The sequence below is a fragment of the Megascapheus bottae genome, chromosome 8 (assembly GCF_031878675.1).
Source record: "Megascapheus bottae isolate mThoBot1 chromosome 8, mThoBot2.hap1, whole genome shotgun sequence".
NCBI classification, from domain to species: Eukaryota; Metazoa; Chordata; class Mammalia; order Rodentia; family Geomyidae; genus Megascapheus; species Megascapheus bottae.
In genome coordinates this window covers 25,720,064-25,743,108 of record NC_143516.1, presented here as the reverse complement: position 1 = coordinate 25,743,108, position 23,045 = coordinate 25,720,064, and the positions used below count along the sequence as shown (strand labels likewise).

Sequence of the window (23,045 nt, the reverse complement as noted above, 5' to 3'; positions counted from 1 at the left end):
TGACTAAAAGCTTTTCTGTACCTTAGCACAAGCAGGTAAAAGTAAGCACAGCCACTATGTCAAGAACATTTTATCTATTCAAAAATGCAAGAAAACATTATCAGAAGGTATACCGTATGTATAAAGTCAGGATACAGGTCAAATTTGGCTAGCTAGCAATAATTTGTCAAAATCAATACCCTAGAGTGGTAGGAAAAAAGAAAAAAAAAAGAACTTAGAACAGATTTTCCTTTTCTTTTTTTCTGCCCTAAGTATCTCTCAATTTAAGTATAAAGCAATAATTTTTAAACAAATTAGTCCTCAGTAGGAATAACAGATTTTTTTGTCAATTATTTTTAATGTAGTAAATTGTAATGAAGGCAATGAAACAGTGACACCTGAACACTTATATTTTTGTATAGAAGATGCTGTGAGGAAAACTGGCCTTCAATTGCAATAAAATATGACCCTGAGTTCAAATACCATATCTTTAACAAGGCATATTGAGAATCCTAAAAATAGTCAAATAGCAATTCCACATATGGCCAGGAGGCTACACTGTAGTAATTCACTGTTGTAAACATTAAAACAAAAAGGTCAATTGCATCCTTCAGTGCACAGTATATTATTTTAAAAAAATGTTATTATCAGCATAGAAATCAAGTCTCTCTTCCTTGAGACTTCTATTGCTTCTCCACATCTTTCTAGTAAGCCAAATCCTCCCGGGCACTATAAATTTCCTCCCTTATTTCCCAAAGCTCACTGCTCCCCAACAGTGGCTTCTTACTAGACCAGCATTTTGCCATGACGAGTAGACAGACAGGTATGCAGTTTATACCCTCATCTTTCTTCTCAACAACCATGTTGGTATTTTCAATTCAATTTAAAATCCTAACCTGTCTTCCTTCTCTCCATTGCCAAACAACAACACCTCTAAACACCTCTAAAAGCACAATGCTCTATTTTCTTTTTGATAGCTACTACCATGCAGTCCAATTTATAATGTTAGCTTCTTATTATTTACTATGGGTCCCCTCCTCCACATACACATCACAAAAAGACTTCTTTAGACAGAGATTTATTTGTTTCTCTTATTTGTTGGTACATTGAAAGCACACAAGATAGTGCCTGGCATGAAAAAGACTCTTGGGAAATATTTGTTGAATAAATAAATGAAGGTTTGCTTTAATAGAAGATAAATATAATTTCTTTTAAATAAAGCAATGAAAATATACAATCATTCAATTGTAAAATAACTTTTGGCAGCACTTAAAAATTCTATTTTTCCCAAGATAATAATGTTTTCACTCATATTATCTATTTGGGATCTTAAAGTCAGAAATTTTCCATTCTGTTTACTCAACTCCTCCATTTTCTGTGTTAACACCAAATAGTAATTTTCATCTCACTTAATGTTTTAAGTGTCTTATCAGTTTATAGGTAAATTCTTCAATTAATTGCTATTTTAAAAATATAAGAAATTCAGAAAAATACTGTACACAAAACAAATCAGGTTAGGAGGGATGGGGAAGAATGATGAAAGGGGTAACATCAGTAAAAACACATTGTATTCATAAATTGATTCGCTGAACGGTGACTGTTTTATATCACCATTCAAAGATAATCAGCCACAAGTGAAGAAAAAAATGCATTATGAGTTCTAGTAAGTGAATTATTCTTGCTAACACATTTTCATAACTACCCTTCTTATTTTGACTACTGGAAAAGTATATTATTTAATTATTAAGGATTTTCTCACAATAATTTATGTTCTAGGTTGTGTAAACTAAAGTGATAAACATGTACTATCTTGCCTGTAACTGGCAGGTAAGTATGTAGCACCTTCAAACATTGGTCTTTTCAGAGTAGGTAAGACCAAATAGCTTTGTTCCAAGTTTCTACTACTAAATGACAGATAAAAGAATTAGAAAAGAAACTTTAAAAGCCTATCATTTTATAAATCAAAAGTTTCCTTCCACAGAACTTATTTGCCTTTCCTTAGCTCCATCTTGTCTACCTATATGATTTTGAACAAACCAAAAACAAATTATTCCATACCAAAGTCAGTATTTCCTTATAATTTTATTTTCTTAGAGTCATTTAACCCCTCCCCAAAATATTCTCTTAGCTACATTTCCTGTACCATCACAGTTTCTCTGAATTCTTGGTATTCTTTTATTCCCCTTCAATGGTTTCATTGAAGTCTGGCCTTATGGGACTATCCTATAGGTTATCTTAACTGTTATGGTCCAAGACACCCTCTTCTTATAAAATTTATTCTTCTTGGTCAACACTAGCTTCCTCTTACTTAGATCATTCTCTGTGTTGATGTCCCTCGTTAACAGCTGTCTCCATACGTTTCAGATATTCAAACTAGAATTAAATCCACATAACTGACCAACAATCAGCATCTCCTACTCTTACAACTCCTAGCATGCACACACATACAGAGAGAGAGAGACATACAGACAGACAGAGACAGACATATACACATATCATTTTTCTAGTTATCAAATTAGACCATAGCTCAATAAAAATCACTCTTAGCACATATAAACTACTAAAATTAGAAAACTAGATATCACCTCTAGTTTCTTTCCCTTAAAGTCACATAACCAAATAAGTTACCTTCACTATCAGTTCTACCTTGAAGCTATTTCTGAAATTAATGGACACAGCCCACTTTGGAACTGTCAGTGGCTATTTCAATCCATTTGTCCCCATCTCTTACCTAAACCACAACAGGTATCTCCTAAATCAGATGAGTTCAGTATTCCCTTTTAGCTTCTCATTTCTCAAATAGATACTCCAAAGTTAGCCTCTCTTTATTTGTCCACTGAACTCTACTTTTCTATATACTAGGGAAGTTCCTTGTAACTGGTTGTGTGGTTAAAAGACCTGTGGTCTCTTGTCAGTCTATGAGGAGATAACCTTGGACAACCTGTGGGACATAGAATATCTGTGGAGGTAAGAGTCTCACGGATATTCTCTAGGTAATACCAGGGCTTGAACTCAAGGCCTCAAGCTTCCTAGGGCTTGCCAGTTCAGCTAGCTAGGAAATCACATCTGTTAGTATATTGACTCCTCAGTACCACATACACAGAAAAAGCTGGAAGTAGTTGTGTGGTTCAAGTAGCAGAGAGCTAGCATTGAGCAAAAGTGCTCAATGACAGTGCCTCCCCCCGAAAAATATATATGATATATAAATATATCATACATATCATATATATGTAATATGCTTTAAAATAAATTGTTCAAATATTTTCTTTCTGAAATAAGATTTTCTTTAAAACACTTGAAGAGTTTTTACTTAGAGTTTAAAGGACATAAGCTTTTACACAAAAGAACTGATTATCTCTGCTCTAGCACAAATTTTCATAACCATTTGAGGTCTAGGTACCTGTTGAAACAACAGAGAAGCTGACCTTCAGAAGACAAAGGCTGCCTTCTAGTCAGAATGAAACACAGCCAGGGAAAATCCTATCACATCCCATGACTTCCGCAGTTCTGAAGCATTAAAGCCATCCTGGAGTGTGTAGATATTTTTTCTCTGGCTTACTTAAACACACTGTGAGAGCCATAATGATACTTTCTGCTCTTCACTGGTAAACGCTGAGTGACAGAAGAGCTCTTTCCACAGGCTCTGTGAAGGACGGAGGGGGCTGAAGAGGGTGAGAATGTTGAAGGGATGACACTGAGCAAGACCATAACTGTTCTGTTAAATAGCACTTCCTTTGTACAACTACTTAAAGATCATTTTAGGGAGAAATAGAACTTTTCAGTTAATATTGCTACTGACAGTGGCACCACTTCAAATAAAAGAAGCAAAATTTTACCACATGTATTTTAACTTATAAAACTACCCCCATGACTCATTCTAATAATGTGTATGGGATAAGGAATTATAATGGTTGTAAATGATAGACATGCAAAAACCAGGGGTGTGGGTGAGGAGAGTAGAACTCTGGGCCTTGTGCTGTATAAGCAAAGCATTCTGCCACTGAGCTACATTACTAGCTAATTAAGCAGGGTTATAGCTTTATATATGTTTGTTTTTCTACTTTTCATACCCCATGTTAGTTAGATATTCGTAAAGTATTTCCCCGAGAATTAATATCTATAAAATTACACTGGCCCCATACTTAGAATTGCTAACATCAAGAAGACTAGAAAAGAAAGAAGACCAGAAAAGGAGAAATGAAAACAAAAAACACGTTAATGCTACTGCCCTGCCCCCAGAGCCACAGCACCATTTCCAAAGGGCTATTTAAAAAATATATATATATATCTATATATATATTAACACAGGAGATTCACCATGATATTTTTAAGCATAGAAATGCATAAAGGGATAGGAGATCTGGGGACACTCAGTGAACCAGAAAAATCACCAAAGATGCCACAGAAAAGAAGTTGGGAGAATAGATCACTTCTCAATGAATAATAATCTAACTGTGGTCATTCAAAAACTATGGTGCAGATATTCCCTATTAAAATAGGTCAGTAGGTTACAAATTACAGCCCTGCTACAGAACACTTTCTCAGTTCAATACCTTGTAATTTAACATGGACTCTAAATCATTTAAGTACTCACTAGGATTAGTTTTTAATAATGAGTGTAATTAAAGATTATCTTAGAAGCATCACCTCTCTCACTCCCCTATTTTGTTAACTCTTGATCCAGAGCAAGATTCTTTCCAAACAGGGGCATCGCTCTTCAGAGGTCAGAGAGAGGAAAAAGATTAGAAATAGGACCTAGTGGACCAAGGCTGAAAGCAGAGAAGGGTGGATGAGTCTAAGATCCAGGCGGAATCAGAGGTCTCTGGGAACCAGGGAATTAGTGTGAAAGTATCAAGAGCTGATACAGCAGCATTGGTCTCCAACATTATATATGGTGACAGACACCCTAGATGTGATAAGAGCTACTTACATTATCACAGGCAGAAACTTGTGATGAGCCTGGGACTAAACTTTCAATAACACTGAGGAAAGGAATGATAATTCCCACACAATTCTCCATAAGCTAAAGTATTCGAAGTTTTCTTTTTTTTTTTGTCTCTCTTCTAGATTGATAATCACCATTATTAGTGAAAATCCCTCCTCTGTAGTCAGATGCCAGTTCATTTGCTCTGAGCATTATGATTCCAAATAATCATTTATGAATTTCCTTCTGTCTTTGTGTAGAGACTTATGATTGATTGTAATTTCAGCTACTCAGAAACTGAAGTTCAGGAAGAATATAGTTTGAGGTCAGCCTAGGCAAAAGTTAATGAGCACCCCAACTCAACAAAATGGGGTGTGTGTGTGTGTGTGTGTGTGTGTGTGTGTGTGTGTACGTGCGCGCACGCGTAAATGTGGTTGAAAGGTACAGGTAAGAGGAGTATGGACCTAGGCTAGTCATGGGTAAAATGTCACACTATATTCAAAAAATAAAATTAAATAACGAAAGCAAAGAAAGGTCTAGGGATGGTTCAAGTGTTAGAATACCTGTCCAAGTACTAGGTCCTTTGTTCAAACTCTAATAACACCACACACACACACACACACACACACACACACACACACACAACACACATACACACACATACACACACGCACACACGAAACCTGTTTACTGTTTAATAGTGGAACCAATATTCAAAAAATACTACAAGTTTATTTCAGTCTATATTCCTAAAAACCAAGCCATGCATTTAAATTAGGACTAATCACATATACAAAAGTATTTCACAATGGAAAACATTTGTGGTTTTTTCCTGCCCCCTCTTCTCCCTATTCTTTTCCTTCTCTTTCTTCTCCTCTCCTCTCCATATTTTGTAATGTTAATGAGCAACTGTGTAGGCCCAGGAACCATCATGTTTCAGTTGATGATGAGGCATTTATTTGGATAATCCGATGTACATTGCACCTTCTGTTTCACTCTGTCACCTTGTAAACTAACTGATGGATATATATGGTCTTCATGGGTGTAGAGATGATTTCTTAGGAAGGTTTATGTGGCCCAAGGTAAGAGAATTATTTCTGCAACATGAGCTCTCCTCAAACTTGAGTGGGACTGGAGGCTGAAATTCAATCCAGGGCATAACCTCTTGACTTGGTCATTCGTGGAATTTAAATTAGAATAGAGATAAGTAAGAAGGCATGTCTCCTGTATTCTGGGCTTGGATAGTCTTTAAAAAAAAAAAAAAAGACAAAAGCAAATCCAAAAACAAACTCACAAAAAACAATCATACCTTCTAGCACAGAGCTATGACTAAATAACTCATATGGCTCCAAACCCAGAAGCAAAAGGCAAGGGGAAAAGGAAACAGGACCTTAAGCTACATCAGAAAGGTAGTGCACTAATAATTCTTATCAGCCAGCAGCCCAGCAAAAAGGAACTCTCAAGATGAACAAGGAGCTTCATGCTGCCAATAAATGGGGAACTCCTGGTTATAGAGTGAGTGACTGCCACTTCTGAACCAGGTTGTATTAATACAACCTGGTCCATTTTGTGAACAGCAGCTCACTTTATTTTCCAGCAATCTGCGGGAACAGCATGCCCTTTCATGGCACAGGGAAAGTTGCATGGCATATGGGACACCCGCCTTGGAACCACTGACACATAAAGCAAATAAAAGATTAGAAGCCACCCAGGTGTAGAAGATTAAGGACTTAGCAGGCAGATGGAGGAGAAGAGCATCATCTGGACATCCTTCATCTTTTATAATACAGGCAAGTTCCCTAGTGTTCCCCACAGAAAGAAGCAGAAATGAATAAAAATACAGCAGTTCTGTTGACAAAAGAAGAATTCTTGAATAGACCCCCCTCTATTTTTAAAATGTGAAGATGTCTGCAGAAATCAGATTACTTTTCAAATCAAGCTATAGCTGCAAAAGATAAGAAAAAAAACACCTTCTGCCTTGCAGGTGAGCAACCAAAAATGTGAAACATCATGCCTTCAAGAGTGTAGTTTGAAAAGACAGATATGAGTCAGGGATAGTAGACCATTCATGACTCAGAGCAAGCCCACCTTTGTTCTACTGAGCTACATCCTTAAAATGAGTTTGAAAACCACCGTGTCATCACCACACAGTGATGACTAGCCTCTTTGGATGACTTTACAAGCATTTGAAATCGAAATGAACAGACAAAAGTCTCTTGGCCTGGCCTTGAAAATCCCTCCACAATAAGGTATAATGTACTCAGAGTAATCTGCCATTCCTCTTCATTTCAGCCAGGCCAGTGTGGTGGCTGCAGCACCCAATGTGATCATTCCCATCTCTGCCCATCTGAGGCTGTCTGTAACTGTGAAGCCCAGACTACATCCCCAAATCCTTCCCTGCCAGCCTTTCCTAACACATGCCCAGCTTTCTGACCACATAGCCTAGGCATTGTTTTCTAGTGGGAGCTTCTTTAGTAGTACTATTTTCCTCGCTTCTCTGCATCGTTAGTTATGTCACAAGATATGCCAACATGGATGTTACATCTCCATAAAGACATTCTTGCTTGTTGCTTTATTATAGGCTTTTCACCCATAGATAGAATAATTATATAGGAAAACATCACTCAACACTCATCTAATAACAAAAAGTACCAACAAGTGAGAAACTGCTTTAGAGGATTTTTCTTTTCCCTCAAGAAAAGTAAAAATAAAACTTGATATGATACCTTTTTGTTCACATTTTAGCAAAGCCCAGGCTAATGCTTAAGTAGGTTGTAGCAACCCAATATCTACTTGTGACAATGAATTTAAACTCACTTCACATCAGTTCTGAGTTGTCCCTCAAAGGTTCAGCTTACTTCTTGCATTCAGTTTTTAGAGAGCAAATCTATATAACCATTTAACATTTCAAAAGAAATATTATATGTATAACACAGCCTTGATATATACACAGACACACAGACACACACACGCACACACACACACACACACAAACTTGAGCCACAGGTCTACTTCTGACTTTCTTTTTTTCGCTGTAATTTAGTGGAGACAAGAGTCTCACAGACTTATTTGCCAAGGCTACTTTGGGACTCTGATTCTCAGATCTCAGCCTCGTTATGTATCTAGAATTACAGGGACCAGCAACCCTGTAAATTAGCACCTGCTAACCCATATTTTTAAAAGATTATTTTCATGGGAAATTTTATGGGCAAGAAATTATAATTTTCTGTGGGAATCATCACTGAAAATTTAACCAGCAAGCCAAATTTTCTTCTGGCACCAAGATTGCAAAATGATGATTAATACACCCTTCACATGGCAGATTGGAATACTTCACAACACACTAGTCATGAGACCTAGATGAATTCCAGATAGCGATATGGCCTACAGTAAGCCAATGAATTTTTATCTTTATTTAAAGATAGTCACATTTTTCCTTTTCCTGGTGATCTCACAAAACTATTGGGAAGATAAATTCTTTCTAATGTTTTAATTACATTCCAAAATACAAAATACCATATGTTACACTGTCTGTATCATATACTCATATAATTTTCAGAGGAATTTTCCCTAAGGATGAAAAGAAGGCAAAGAAGAAACAAAGGTATTTTGGACTTATATGTAATAAGTATAAACAGAAAGAAAAAAAGTTACTAAACTGTCCAAAGATTAAAGCAATGTAAGCAAATCAGGAAATGCCTATAAAAACAAATTTAAAAAAAATAAAAGGGGTGGAAGGGAAAAAAAATAAAGAGATTGGACAGCAGGGAAGCAGTGGCTCACCTCTATTAGTCTAGCTACTCAGAATGCTGAGATCTAGAAGATCACAGTTCGAAGCCAGCCCCAGCAGAGAATAATGAGCATAAAGATGGGATGAAAATATGGCTCAAAATGCCAATCAATGATAAAAGCTCAGCAAGTGAGAGGCTCCAAGTTTAAATCCTATTACAAAAAAAGGAAAAAAAAGTTACAGATTGGAGCAGTTGATGAATATTAAATTATGAGGAGCTCAAATTAAAGACTGAGATTTAGCTTTAAGGGAAAAAAAAACTTTGGCAATACTTTAAAAGAAACTCTGGCAATATCTGAGGAACTCAATATCAGCAAATTAACATTCCAAGAAAAGCAAGTGATTTATAAGATGGCTCAAAACACAGTGGTACAATTAGGGATCTGTTGCTGTTATTGGAATGGGACAATCAAAGCTGTGAATAGAGTAGGCAGAAAAAAGTTCAAGAGAAAACAAACTTTGAGTATGCACCCAGATGAGAACAAGAATGAGTAAACAGGATCCCTTGATACCATTTATCTGTCTTTGGGAGAGTAAGGGGGAGGGAACAGAAATGATAAGACAAAAGGTGAAAACATTCAGCAGTTATACTTAGTAGACTTAGGTTGAAAATGAATTATGCAGCTTACGTGTGGGGACAGGAAGACTGTGAAAAAGTGAGGGAAAGAGTGATACTGTGGGGCACATCACATAAGGGAAATGGAAACCTATGCTGTAGAAAAAGAGGCCTAACTCTTGACCCAGTGCTCATTTCCTGGTTTTGAGACCACATGTGGCTGAGATGGTGCCTGTCGCCTGGTTGGAAGCTGTGGCTGTGGTTTGTGATGTAAAGTAAGGCCACCTCTGGAATAGGTCCAAACCCCTTGGACAGCACATAATTCTCCTTCTTTACCTACCTCCCCCGCCCTGCTCAACTTTGTGCTGATAGGCTCCTGCATCCTATATTAGCTGAATGTACTTCCTCAATAAATGAGTTCCTGTATTGACGGGTCTCCCTGACACCTGATTGTCCTCCAGCAAGGGAGAGCTAGTCAGCCCTTTTCTTTCTCAGCTTGTCCTGGTCAGGGCGTGTTCTCTCTATCCCTACTGCAGGTCGGGAGGGACCAAGTAAAAACCCTGACATGATACTGTTCAAAAAGAAATGTACTCTTTACCTGACTTACCAATCTGTAACATCTCTCTACATCACCTTCACAAAAACAGTAAAACGTACATTTAAAAAAACTCTAGAACTAGTCACTCCTTGCTGAGATTATAAGGAAATCCACTTCATTAGAATCTATGCATCCTAGCTGAGACTATGGCCTAGTGATAGCGTGCTTGCTTATCATGCACGAAGACCCAAGTTGATTCCTTGGTACAACATACATAGAAAAAAAGCCAGAAGTGGTGCTATGGCTCAAATGGTAGAGCATCCCATCTTGACAAAAGTAATGCTTGACCACTCTCCACAAGTCCCGGCCTCCTCCATGCGAACCTCCTTCTGGATTTAGTGATTCGCTGGGGGATATGTGTGTGTTTTACAGCTAAGGCCTCTCCCCCCACCTTCAAAGAGCTAGTTCTTTATTAACAGAGAGAAGTAAACTGAAGGTGACCTCATGTACTCCTTCCTAAAGCAACTGGTCTAACTCTTTATCCAAAACTCCACCTCTTACATTTTTCTACTTTTGTATTTTGTTCAACACCTATGGCATTCAAATATTATCTATGCCTTTCCAGGTCCCTTGGTTACAGTATTGGTTATCTGATATATTGGATATATGCATATTTGGTTATTTGAAGTTGGATAGGGAAGGGAAGAAAACAAGATAAGGGGTAGGGGTCGGGGGAGGAAAATGGGGACCAAGGCATGAGAAAGGGTATCAATGTATATGAAGTAATGCACCCTCTATCTGGTAAATATAATGTAACCCTTCTACTAATTACAATAAAAATATATGAAAAAATGAAAATATAAATAACTAACAAACATAAAAATATACAAACCATAGCACACCTTCTAAAAGTGAACCCTAGGTGTTTTTCCATGGGCTAATGTGGGTCTCAGGGGTTCACCATGGCTATTCAACTTTTCTCAAATGTCGGGGGAATTCCCAAATGGTTTTGTACCTCTTTACTATTATACCTTAAGCCTAATAAAATGTACCTGCTATGAGTAGACTAGCAAACATCCCACTTTGCAGGGTATAAAACTCAAAAGGTACCACAACATATGTTGTCTGTAAGCATGAAAGCTTTGACCAGATGAAACATCTATTGAACACGGGTCAAATAATATCCAGTTCAAGCATTTACCTAATTGACAAAACATTTCCATTATCTACCACCATATAATAATGAAAACTGCTACTCCTAATTCTGCAGACTCCAGCCTCAAAAAAATAGAGTTATGTTTATTGTTTTGTTTGTTACATCTATAATGTTATCTATACATGTGTATCTATTATATAATATATATTATTTGTAAATACTATAAATGTATGTAAATATGTTACACAAGTATACTATACATAAAATATATGAATAAGTACATTATATATTATGTAAATATAAGCATATATTTAAATATATATGTTAAGAAAGAAAAAAAGGAAATAACCTATAACTAAATCTAAGCAGAGACATGTATCCTACTGTTTATGCGACTGAACTGATTTCAGAGCCTTGTAAGCTCTGCTTCACTGACATTCACAATGAAACCTTAATTGTCTTTTTAAGAATTATTAACTTAGCGAAGCACTGTGTGGGTTTTCAATCTTTGTATTTGTGCTGTTGTTGCAAAACACTAGGATCTAAAGGTAGTTGTTATCTAGGAGCCAGAAATTATTCCTTCACTATTACTTTACTGAAGGATTACTTGGCAGGAAGGTAGGACCACAAACCTTATTTTTAAACATAAAATGAGAATTGATTTACTGCTTCAAGGAAGCTAAGAAGAATGACTTTTAAAAGATCATTCAAAGAATATTATCTTATGCTCATCAAGGAATTCCATTGCTGAATACGGGTAATTTATAACAAAATACAGAAATAAGATGATGCAGTTAGCTTTGTAATGACAAGTTGTTTTGCTTTGTGGTTGTATGGTATGCCTTTTTTTCTTTTTCTTTTTGGAAGAAGATGCAGGGTATCCCTGAATTTTCCAGATTGGCCACAAATTCATAAGTTGCCTGACCTAGGCTCCAAAGTGTTGGGATAACACTCATGTACCAACAGACCCAGCTCCTGGTAAGTGTTAATGATATCTTTTTTTAAAGACATAAAATTAACTACAAATATTCTACTATATGATATAAATACCTACTTACATTTAGAATATTGGTTTTTTTTACATTCTGATTTGCACTACTAATAACAGAAAAATTAAATTTCGTGTTAGCCGAAAAATGACATAATACATATAGACTACAATATTCCAATATGCCTACCTTTGTTGTTTCCTCCCTACTGCACATTCAGCTGAAACTTATACTAAAATAATCTCATCCTTACTGTCCTATTATGATCTAAGAAATGAATTTGAAACCCCCATAGCAAAAAAGTTAATTTTGGATAAAAACATAATGCCATTTACTTCTCTTTTCCTTTTAGAGAGCCAACATTTTGTGCCCATATTACATGCAGATTATTCTGAACATGAAGCAGTCTTTGAAAATGAAAATGGACAGCTGGACCTTGGTGAATCATGCCTATAATCCTAGCTTACTCGGGAGGCTGGAATGTGGGGATGATGGTTCAAAGCTGGCCTGGGCAGAAAAGTCGGTGAGACTCTTATCTCCAATTAATCAGCAGAAAACTGGAAGTGGCAAAATGGCTTAAAGTCTTGACATGGATAGCTTAGGGACAGCACTTAGGCCCAGAATTTAAGACCCACAATCAACAAAATGAAAGACAGACAGACAGACAGACAGACAAGAGAAGAAAGAAAGAAAGAAAGAAAGAAAGAAAGAAAGAAAGAAAGAAAGAAAGAAAGAAAGAAAGAGATAGAGACAGAAAGGCAGAAAGAAAGGAAAAAGAAAGAAAGAAAGAAAGAAAGAAAGAAAGAAAGAAAGAAAGAAAGAAAGAGATAGAGACAGAAAGGCAGAAAGAAAGGAAAAAGAAAGAAAGAAAGAAAGAAAGAAAGAAAGAAAGAAAGAAAGAAAGAAAGGCAGAAAGAACGAAGGAAGGAAGGAAGGAAGGAAGGAAGGAAGGAAGGAAGGAAGGAAGGAAGGGAGGGAGGGAGGGAGGGCACAAAACTGGATGGTGTTCAAGATTAGAAAGCCCCTCAAAACCAGTGCTAATAATCTATCAAAATCAGCAGATAACTGAAGAAAAAAATTAAGTGTTGCCTGTATTCTCTCTGTAACATAGAATTACTGTCAGAAACATCATTAAATTGTTCACAAAGAAATGATTTTTATGATAAATAATGCATCTGGCTCCATGATTTTTATAATGGTTCATGAGGACTGACTCAACAAATATGAACTACATAATTTATAAAGACATAGGCAAAATGAGAAATATGAAGTATGCTGACTCAGATTCAACCATCTGAACTGAGTGCAAATTAAAGACAAAGGTAAAGAACCTGCAATTCTTCAACTACCTATTTCCTTCAGATAAAACACATTCCTAAGGAAAAAAATGTCAATGAATAATGCCTATCTTCCATTAATGCTCACTAATTTTTCAATCAGTAAAAAGGGGTTAAATTATTTAATAAAAATATTCCCACAGGGTGTGGGGGGGGAGGGAAACGGGTACCAAGACATGTGAAAGGGTATCAATGTATGTGAATTAATGCACCTTCTATCTGGCAAATATCATGTAACCCTTTTACTAATTACAATAAAAAAAAAATATTCCCACAAAGCAAATTAGGAGTGCTGTTGCAGCTGCTGCCTTCAATTAAAACAGTTGTAAAAGAGTGAACAACTATGTTTGTCTCACATGCAAATGACATTAAGTAGCAGAACTCCTGTCCATTTATTTTTATTAACTTATAGGACAAATATTCACTGACTACTCAATACAGAATTTAGAATTAAAGTAGGATTGAAGTTTTTTAATTAAAGTAAAGACAAATCTGAGGAAGCAGGGAGAAATCACACAGTTCCAAATTTTAGGAAAAGAATGACAATGATAACATCGAAGTCTTTCCAAAGCTATGTTAAGTGCACTATGTTGTAACAAAGACAATTTTGAAGATTAAAAAGGCAAAGGACTACTTTGTTAATCATCTATAAAATTGGAGGTAAATTTTCAGCAATGTGAAAATGAACCACAGTGAACATGTCAGGCAATTACTATTGCCATAAGCAAAATAAATGAGTAAATTCAGAAGTTACTAGTAAAACAAAATCCCCAATTTTTGAAATTATTACAGTGGAAAATGGAGACTAATTCTGAGCCACCAATAGATTACAAGAAATTATGTACACCTATGGAGATAAAAAGTATTTACTTAGCATTTGACAAAATACTAAAAGCAAATCACACATGAAAGTAGACAGCCCAGAGTCTATACACGTTAGATACACAATGCATCATCTTTGCATTTTTTACTCCTTTCTTTTCTTTCCTTTCTTTTAAGTCCTTGATGCTATTGACTTTCCAATTATGTACACTTGTGTTGTATATCCAAATGGAGTAGAAATATTTATTACTTTAGTCTTAGATTCCATGATAGTTCTTTCATGTCATACATGTTAAGAGCTCAAGAAAAATAGGATATACTGTATTTGAAAGGTTTTAGTTCCACAGATTACTTATGTAAATATTGTTTAATTATCAGTGATATTATTTTTATTGTAGTCTCTGCATTGTTGGAGAGTATGCCCTAGGCTCTTGCATAGGTTTTTCTATCACTTTTAGGAGTGGACTTTCTATTATTTCATAGTGACAAGATAGCTTCACAAGTAAAAGGCACCATAGACTCATACAGCAACACTCCTCTCTCTGGCATGAAATCTGAAAAAAAATTCCTCTAACTCATTATCTAGATGGATATCATAAAACTGCTCCATTCTAGAAGGGAATGGGGAAGAAAATCAAGGCAAATGAAGTCCTGTCAAATAGAGAAGATGGTGAGGAAAATGACTATTGATTAGAAAACAACAATAACTAAAACATAGCTCAATACTAAAGATAATGATTCAGAATCACTTGCGTTGCATACAAATTAAGTAAGTACATCTGTGGGCCATGTCTAGGAGTGAATACTCCTTTCCCTTTCCTTTTAAAAATGTGACTAAATATAGATGAAAGAAGACTAACAAAACTTGGAGAAATCCCAGGAGCTATCATAGGACTGAGCTCTCCTCCTTGCTCCTTGCAGGACCAGTCATGAGTCTCAACTTACACAGGTCCCTCTGCCTGTAAATCCATCTTTTAAAACCTTTTTTTTTTCCTGCAGGGGGGGGGGGGAGCTGGGGGGCTTGGACTCTGAGCATAGGCGCTGCCCCTGAGCTCTTCAGCTCAAGGCTACCACCCTAACCCTGAGCCTGGGCACTGTCTCTAAGTCGTTCAGCTCAAGGCTACTGTCCTATTCCTGGAACCACAGCCCCACTTCTTGTGTTTTAGTACTTAATTGGAGATAAGAGTCTCACAGACTAGAGCTCAGGCTGGCTTTGGACCTTGATCCTCAGATCTCAGCCCCCTGAGTAGCTAGGATTACAGGTATGAGCCATGTACCTGGCTTAGTACCAAACTTTTCTGGACCCAAGGCCAGCAGGATTTCTAGAATGTAGAAAGGTTTCTACTGCTAAAATCAGTGTGATACATGTTAACAAAACCCTTTTAAAAAGAGACAAAACTAAAAGGTTCCTTCTCCTGGTCCTACATTTCTTTAAACAAGACAAAGAAAATGTTATGAAGAGAATGGACTGTAAAAGTACAGTGTTTGAAAGCCATATACTAAATGATCATTATCCTTAATGTACTATGTTATTTCTCATCTCTTTTGCTGTCCCTTGGCTATCTCATATTGTTACAGTATTTCACCTTGTTATCTGATATATTGTATATATGCTGATTTGGTTATTTGAAATAGGATAGGGAAGGGGGAAAAACAAGATGAGGGGTGGGGATGGGGGGAGGGAAATGGGACCAAGACATGAGAAAGGGTATCAATGTTTGTAAAGTAATGCACCTTCTATCTGGTGAATATAATGTAACCCTTCTATTAGTTACAATAAAAATATATGGAAAAAAGTGCAGTGTTTGTTTCTCAGTGAAGTGGAGGTCAGGGGGAGGGATTTTCTGCTAAACTGTCACTTTTCCAATTTCTGTTCAAACCCCTGTAGTTTTCATCATGCATCATTTTTGTGATTAATGATGTGCACCCAGTTAATGGAAAACAGCAGATTAGGTTTCCACTAACAGTTTTGAAAGTTATGTGCATCATCTGTCTGCCTCATTTAGTAACAACCTTACTGTGCAGTAAGAAAGCAATGGATTTAATCCCAAAGCAGAACTTAGTTTTATGAGTACAAGACAGGTCAGTTTTCTAGAGTGGAGAAAATTACTCTTCAGAAGATATGCAGATTTGCTGTTATACTGTGATGCTGAGCTGTGTTAAATTATATATATTAAGATATATGATATGATCAGTACACTATTATAAAATTATAATCATAATTAAATATGCTAATTGGGTCAATACAATTGGTATAATATAGGTAATTTTAATGTATTAAGGTATTGTGACATTATGTAATAAATGTATATATTATATTGTATAATATGTACAATAACATGTATATATAATGTGTCCTATATATGTATTATGCATATTAACTTATACCTCATTTTACTTAGATTTCATATTTTATCTTCTATATAACTCTCACTTTAAAATTTACATCAGCTTACATACTATAAAAATTTGTGCAATAGTATCTTCCAAGAATGACAGAAAAAATCTAATTTCTATTATTAGAAAGCTGAGCTGAAAAGATGTTTGTTATTCTGAATGCAAAGGTGAGAAACAGTTCTTCAGGTATTGGTATATTACTGGAATGAAAATGCTAAGAAAACTATATTGTCAATAGCTATCTTCTGCATAAAAGTGACTGGAAATATTTAATCTGTCACATGATGAAGACAGTACTTTTGCATGAGTTTGAGCAATCATGAAGAGCACCAAATAGACTTGCACAAAGGATGGCAACAGCAAAATTCAAGTAGGAAATAGCAAATGACAGAGCCCAATGGAAGATTTCTTTGAATAAATTTTCCCTGATCTGAAAATAGTTCAGCCTGGCAAGTCTAATAACATGTTCTATCTTCGTAATGAACAATATATGAATCTAGTTGGTGGTCTCAAATTTTCTTTGTTCAAAATAGGCATGTGGTATTTTCTAAGTTCCAAGGATATGCTACTTTGTAAGTTCCTTTTCTCTTAGAAAATAATTTTTAAATCTGTTTATGTAAAATGTTTCTGGAGGTCAGGCACAGTGGCTAATCCCCTTAAATCCCCTTTACTTAGAAGGTGGAATTTAGGGATGATTGTACTAAAGCTAGACAGGCGATGTTCAAAAGACCCCATCAAAACCAACAAAGCTAGGAATAGTGGCGAATATTCGTTCAGCTATACAAGAGGCATAACGAGGGGATAATATTTCAAGCAAGCCCAGGAAAAAAAATGCAAGACCCTATGAAAAATAACTCAAGCCAAAAGGGTTGTGGGTCTGGCTCAACTAATAGAATACCAGATAAGTAAGAAAAAAATTACTTCAGAAAAACCAAAACACCAACAATAAAAATGCAGACACATGGCCAAGAGTTTGGCCTAAAGGTAAAGTGCTTGCCTAGCATGCACGAAGACCCAGGTTCCATTTCTTGGTACCACGTACACAGAAAAAAACTGGAAGTAGTAGTGCCGAGGCTCAAGTGGTAGAGCTCTAGCTTTGAGAAAGTCCAAGGACAGTGCTCAGGCCCTGAGCTCAAGCACAGGACTGGCAATAAATAAATTAATTAATTAATAAATTAATAAATTAATTAATAAAAATTTAAAAAAATGCAGACACAGTTTGTTTTACAGGTCCACATAAAGGTCCTTGAGGCAAAATGAGACTACACAAAGATTCATTTACCCAGTTTGGGGCACTGTTTCTCAATATGAAGAATAATATTTCAGCTGTACTATAAGTTTGATTAATATCTACTGATGTTTTCAAAGAGAAAACAAAGTACTGAGAATATACTTCCTTAATTATGAAGGGGAAAAAGATAACCACAGTTGGATTTATCTAAACCTTTTTGTATGCTATTTGTTTTCTAAAGGAATAAATAGGAGTTTGATTACTAAAACATCTAACAATCAACACAGGTAACAAAAAGCGAACAGGTTTGAATATGGGCAATCAGATTCCAGCCAAAACATATGTAATGATGTTGTTAGATTTATTCTGGGGGGGTGTAATTTGCTTTATGGAATCTGAATGTGTTGGCAGCTTTATTCTGCCGAATAACAGCTTTTTATACAGTGTTAGGTTAAGCTTCAAAGAGAGACTGTCAGGAAGTCAGTATGCCGATAATGTATTATGAAGTGATCCAGTGTTGACAGTTACCAAACTACTGAAGTTGGATACAAGTTTTCTTCTCTCACAGCCATTGCTTTATTATAAATTATACCACTACACAAGTGCATGGGTGTGTTCACACATGTGCAAGCATTCACACATACACACACCTTATTACATATTTCCAGCCCTCCCAAAACTGATAGCCCTGAAAATATTAGAAACATTCCTCTTTTCAGGATTGACAGAGTTAACAGATACAGAATGAAAAACCACAGACATCTCAAGACACATATCCCCAAAATGAGAACTTTACACATAGGGCCAAGCCTAGGATGTAAGAAATATTAAATAAAACAGAAAAAAATAATCATCTGAAGAAAATGCAAGACAAAGTGTTCATTGTGTTGTCTTCAGAAAGAAAAATCAAACTTATCTTGAAGAAAAAAATTCTTAAGAAGCACAAATAAAACTGCAGCTATTTTATATACTAAGTGAACTGATAATCATAAAGTAAATTATTGAACAAATACAGTCATTAGGTTCTATAGCAAGCTGTACATAAGCAATTCCATTAACTGTTTAAATCTCATTATCTAACATACACACACCACATGGTTTGAGAAAAGAAACTATTTCCAGGTGCAGAAGGCAATGTTACTGAACAAGTCTTCAAAATGGTAAATGGTAAATGTTTTTGTGTTGTTTGTTTTGCGTTTATTAATCCAGATAAAAATCAGATAAACCTACAGCATTTAACGATGTTATTTGTGGTCTGATTTAATCATAAGCAGATGAAGCATTTCTGGGTGGAAAAATTCAAAGATGTTGTAAAACAACTTGTCTTTTTAGTTTTTTGGTTTTGTTTTGTTTTGTTTTGTTTGCCAGTCGTGGGCTTGAGCTCAGAGCCTGAACACTGTTCTTGGACTTTCTCAAGGCTAGAGTTCTACCACTTGAGCCTCAGCACCACTTCTAGCTTTTTGCTATGTATGTGGTACCGAAGAAATGAACCCAGGTCTTCGTGCATGCTATGCAAGCATTCTACCACTAGGCCAAACTCCCAGCCCCTAGTTTGGTTATTTTTATACTCCACTTATTTGACAAAAATAGAAATAATTAATCAAAATGCCACCCCGCAAGATAACATTTCATGAAATACTGTTTCATGTTTATCTTCCAAATGTTATTTTCAAGAATCAGTATACCAATTTAGTCTGAATAGTACAGTCAATTCTTGTTGTTTCAAATCTTGTTGTTGAACAAAGCCATAGAAACATGATTGCCAAAAAGAAGTTTTTGCCAAACACAAAACAAATTTTGGACCTCAACCTACTTTTTTTCCCCTAATGTGTGGAAATATTTTCACCACTAATAGGGGTTTATGCCAACATATTCAAAATCCTCCTCAAAAATAAGAATAAGAGACGAAAAAAGGAACAAACTTTCTGTGGGGCCAATGCTTATGTCCAAAAATGATACATTGAATAATATCCAAAAAAGCAGAGAATGAAGCAGAAAACCATAGGTGATTACCTGATACTCATTGGGCCAAAAGGTGCTCACTGCTAGTTCAGCCCGAAGCCAATCTCTCCCTGTGAATCCAGTCACGTTCCAAATTGGATTAGCAAGAGGTCCTTTATTCACCCTCACCAGTATGTTCAAAGTGCCAGGATTCAACCCTTTCTGGCTATATAGTAGGTAACTGAAATCAATGCAGTGAGTGTCATTTTCCTTCATAGTGGGCAGCTGAAGTCTGGCTTTTTCTCCAGCGTCATGATTTGAAGAATCCACTATCATATAAGAACCTGAAATGACATCACAAATAATAAAAACAGTAAATGAATACATTAGCCAAGTTGGAATATAAGACAATTAAAAGATACCAGCCCTAAGGTACAGCTGTGGCTGAAATAGTAAAGTGCAGCCTCCAGGGAAAAAGCTCACGCACAGCACCAAGCTTCAGACCCAATGCCACCATCAAAAAAGCAAAAAAATTAAAAAATATTTCAGGGTCAATAGGTAGAAACTAGTTCAAACTGAGATCTCATTAATAATTCTCTAGTCTTCCTAAAATTGATGAAGATAGAAGAGACAATTTTCTTTTTACGCTATTTAGAATGGCCCAGAAATGCAATGGTACGGGCAATGGAATTGTCATAAATTTTAAATCCCAACATTACTATTTGTATAATTTCCATTTATTAACCACTTTCAACCTCGGCTCATGGACAAATGACACCTTGTAGAGTTTGGATATCAGCTAAAGTTTTCTAGAAGTAACACTTGAATACCCAATAGATTCAATATATTCTCAACCACTAAGTTGTCAGCCCATTATCATTCCTATTGATTTCAATTCTGCAATATCCTATGGCCTTCTAAGTCAACAAAATCCAAGTGTGAGACTAACTTGTTCCACAATCTTTGCTTAAATATTTATGGTTCACATAGCATGAGATCTCAACGAACAAGGAAGTGAAGTTCCATCTTTGCACAACTTACTGTAGACTTCACTGCAGGCAAAGTTACATAGTGCCTAGCAAAAAAAAAAAACCCCAAAAAACAAAACAAAAACAAAAAAAACAAAAAACAAAAACCAGGCCTTCAAAACTAGATTACTAAATCAATGTAAAAACCTATCCATGAAAAACAGTTGCTTTCATCTTTCAGTTGATTTAACAGAGATTAGATAGCACATAACTTATACATATTCCAGTTCGTCACATTTTAAGTAGATAAAGTTATGTTATAAATACCCCCACCTTAATTAAAAGGTGTTAATGTTATAAAATTCAGTTGCATCTCTGATATGTACTCTGTATTTTTTTTCAGGAAAGTGTAACATAAACCTAAGACATATCAAATAAGCAGTGACTACTCTTCTTAATGGTTCAACAAGTCTCAAGTAATAGGTTTGAATTATGGAAAAGAGGAGAAACTCAACTATGTCAGCAATAAATTTCATATCTGGAGTGGTGACTTGTGGTTCTAGAACGTTCATGAAGAGTTTTGTCTACCCCTTCATTACATACACATACTACAAAAGCAATGGGTGATATGACATGATTGTTCACTTCAAGTTTCCGTTGACATCTTTTCTGAAAACTGGAATTCTTGTTTTATTTTTCTTCTGGATTCCTAAATATGACACAACAAAATAAATCATCTGTGTATATTTTTGTAAAGTCTGTATCTTTTGGTAATAGGACATCCTGTTTCCTAATCTAATTTACAGAAGCAGATGTTTCTATTTCTGATAATCTTCACATTCTAGAAGAAATAGCTGATTTTACAAGATGCCTTCAGATTCATTAATACTATTAATACTAGCAGACAATTATAGATCTTAACTAGTATCAGGCCTTATCTTCTGTAAGTTTTTGAGTATTTTGAGGCCTCACATTTTTCATAAACCTGTGACCTATTTCTGCACTGCTATCAAATTTTTTTTCACTGATGTATAATCACAGTTCCCCATCTAAGTCCTGTTTACAAGTTGTGTCAATCATAGCTTCTGATGATCTATTTTAATGTTACTAACTTCATAGTGGTCATTTTCTCATTTGATAAAAATAAATTTGGTAATAAAATATGCTTAATATCTTATTTTAATTATACATTATGACATTAACCATTTAGCAATTTGCATTTTTAGGCTACCTGTTGAAGAATTGGGATACATAAACTATGTTTATTTGTAAATCCTCCAAATTAGACAAGTAGAAAGGCAAAAGTCACATATAAAAGCTTATCTAAATTATTTCAACATTCCAATGTCTCTCAAAACAGGTTAACTAATAAAGAAATCAGAGCGAGCCAGGTGGTGGCAGCACACACTTATAATCTTCAATACTAAGGTAGGTGAGATTGGGAGGATTATAATGGTTTAAGCCCCAGTCATCCTGAGCATACATAAGAGACCCTATTCACAATCCATAGCTAGATACAATAGCATGGGCCTATTGTCTCAGCTGCATGGGAGGCTGAAACCTGAAGGATCACTGTTTTAGGCCTGGCAAAGCAGAAAAGTTTGCAAATCTCCACTGAAAGAGACTGGTTGTGGTATGGTAGCACACCAGTCACTGCAACTATGAAGGCAAAGAAAACTAGAAGGCTAAGGTCCAGGTGCTCACCTACACAGAAATCAGGACTACTTCAAAATTAACTGAAAGAGTTGGAGGAGTGGCTGAGCATTACAACACATATACAGTAAGCCTGAGGTCCTGAGTTCAAACCAAGGAAGGAAGGAAGGAAGGAAGGAAGGAAGCAAGGAAGGAAGCAAGGAAGGAAGGAAGGAAGGAAGGAAGGAAGGAAGGAAGGAAGGAGGGAGGGAGGGAGGGAGGGAGGGAGGGAGGGAGGGAGGGAGAAAAGGAAGGAAGGAAGGAAGGAAGGACTCATTTTCATAAAATATTGCTGAAAATTAAATCTCTTTTTTTTCAATGAAACCTGATGTTGTTACATTCTCTGAGTACAGGATAACAATGCATTTACCTCACAGAACCAGGAAAAAGTGAGTGCTATCACTAAAAGCCATTAAAACTTTGTCAGCTGATGTGATATAGTCACAAATTACCCAACAGGTTACATATCTGATACAATGGTCCCATTAGCCTTCCTAAATGTTCAGAACAGTTTGTCCTCACAGTCTTAAAATTGCAATACTTCATTCAGTTTTACTAAGTTTTTTTTTTCTATTGTTCAGGGTCCAGATAACTAATCTAAAAATTTAATGACAGATTTGTAGTACTTACTTGTGTCTATGTTTGCACGCGCGTGCGCGCGCACACACACACACACACACACACACACACACACACTCTGCCAGTCCTAGGCTTAAGGTCAGGGC

General features: G+C 35.9%; 1 protein-coding gene and 1 long non-coding RNA gene across 10 annotated transcripts in view; one reads left to right on the top strand and one right to left on the bottom strand.

Moving 5' to 3' along the window:
- Window positions 1-23,045, top strand: part of LOC150059682 (uncharacterized) — a 722,023-nt gene that overhangs the window by 445,978 nt on the left and 253,000 nt on the right. The gene's annotated exons all lie outside the window — the stretch shown is intronic.
- Window positions 1-23,045, bottom strand: part of Ptprk (protein tyrosine phosphatase receptor type K) — a 496,079-nt gene that overhangs the window by 297,190 nt on the left and 175,844 nt on the right. For all 9 annotated transcript variants that reach the window (XM_090338157.1, XM_090338149.1, XM_090338150.1 and 6 more), the window contains exon 3: window positions 19,733-20,004. In XM_090338157.1, coding sequence (XP_090194283.1) covers window positions 19,733-20,004 — 272 coding nt within the window. The remainder of the gene's footprint in view (window positions 1-19,732; window positions 20,005-23,045) is intronic.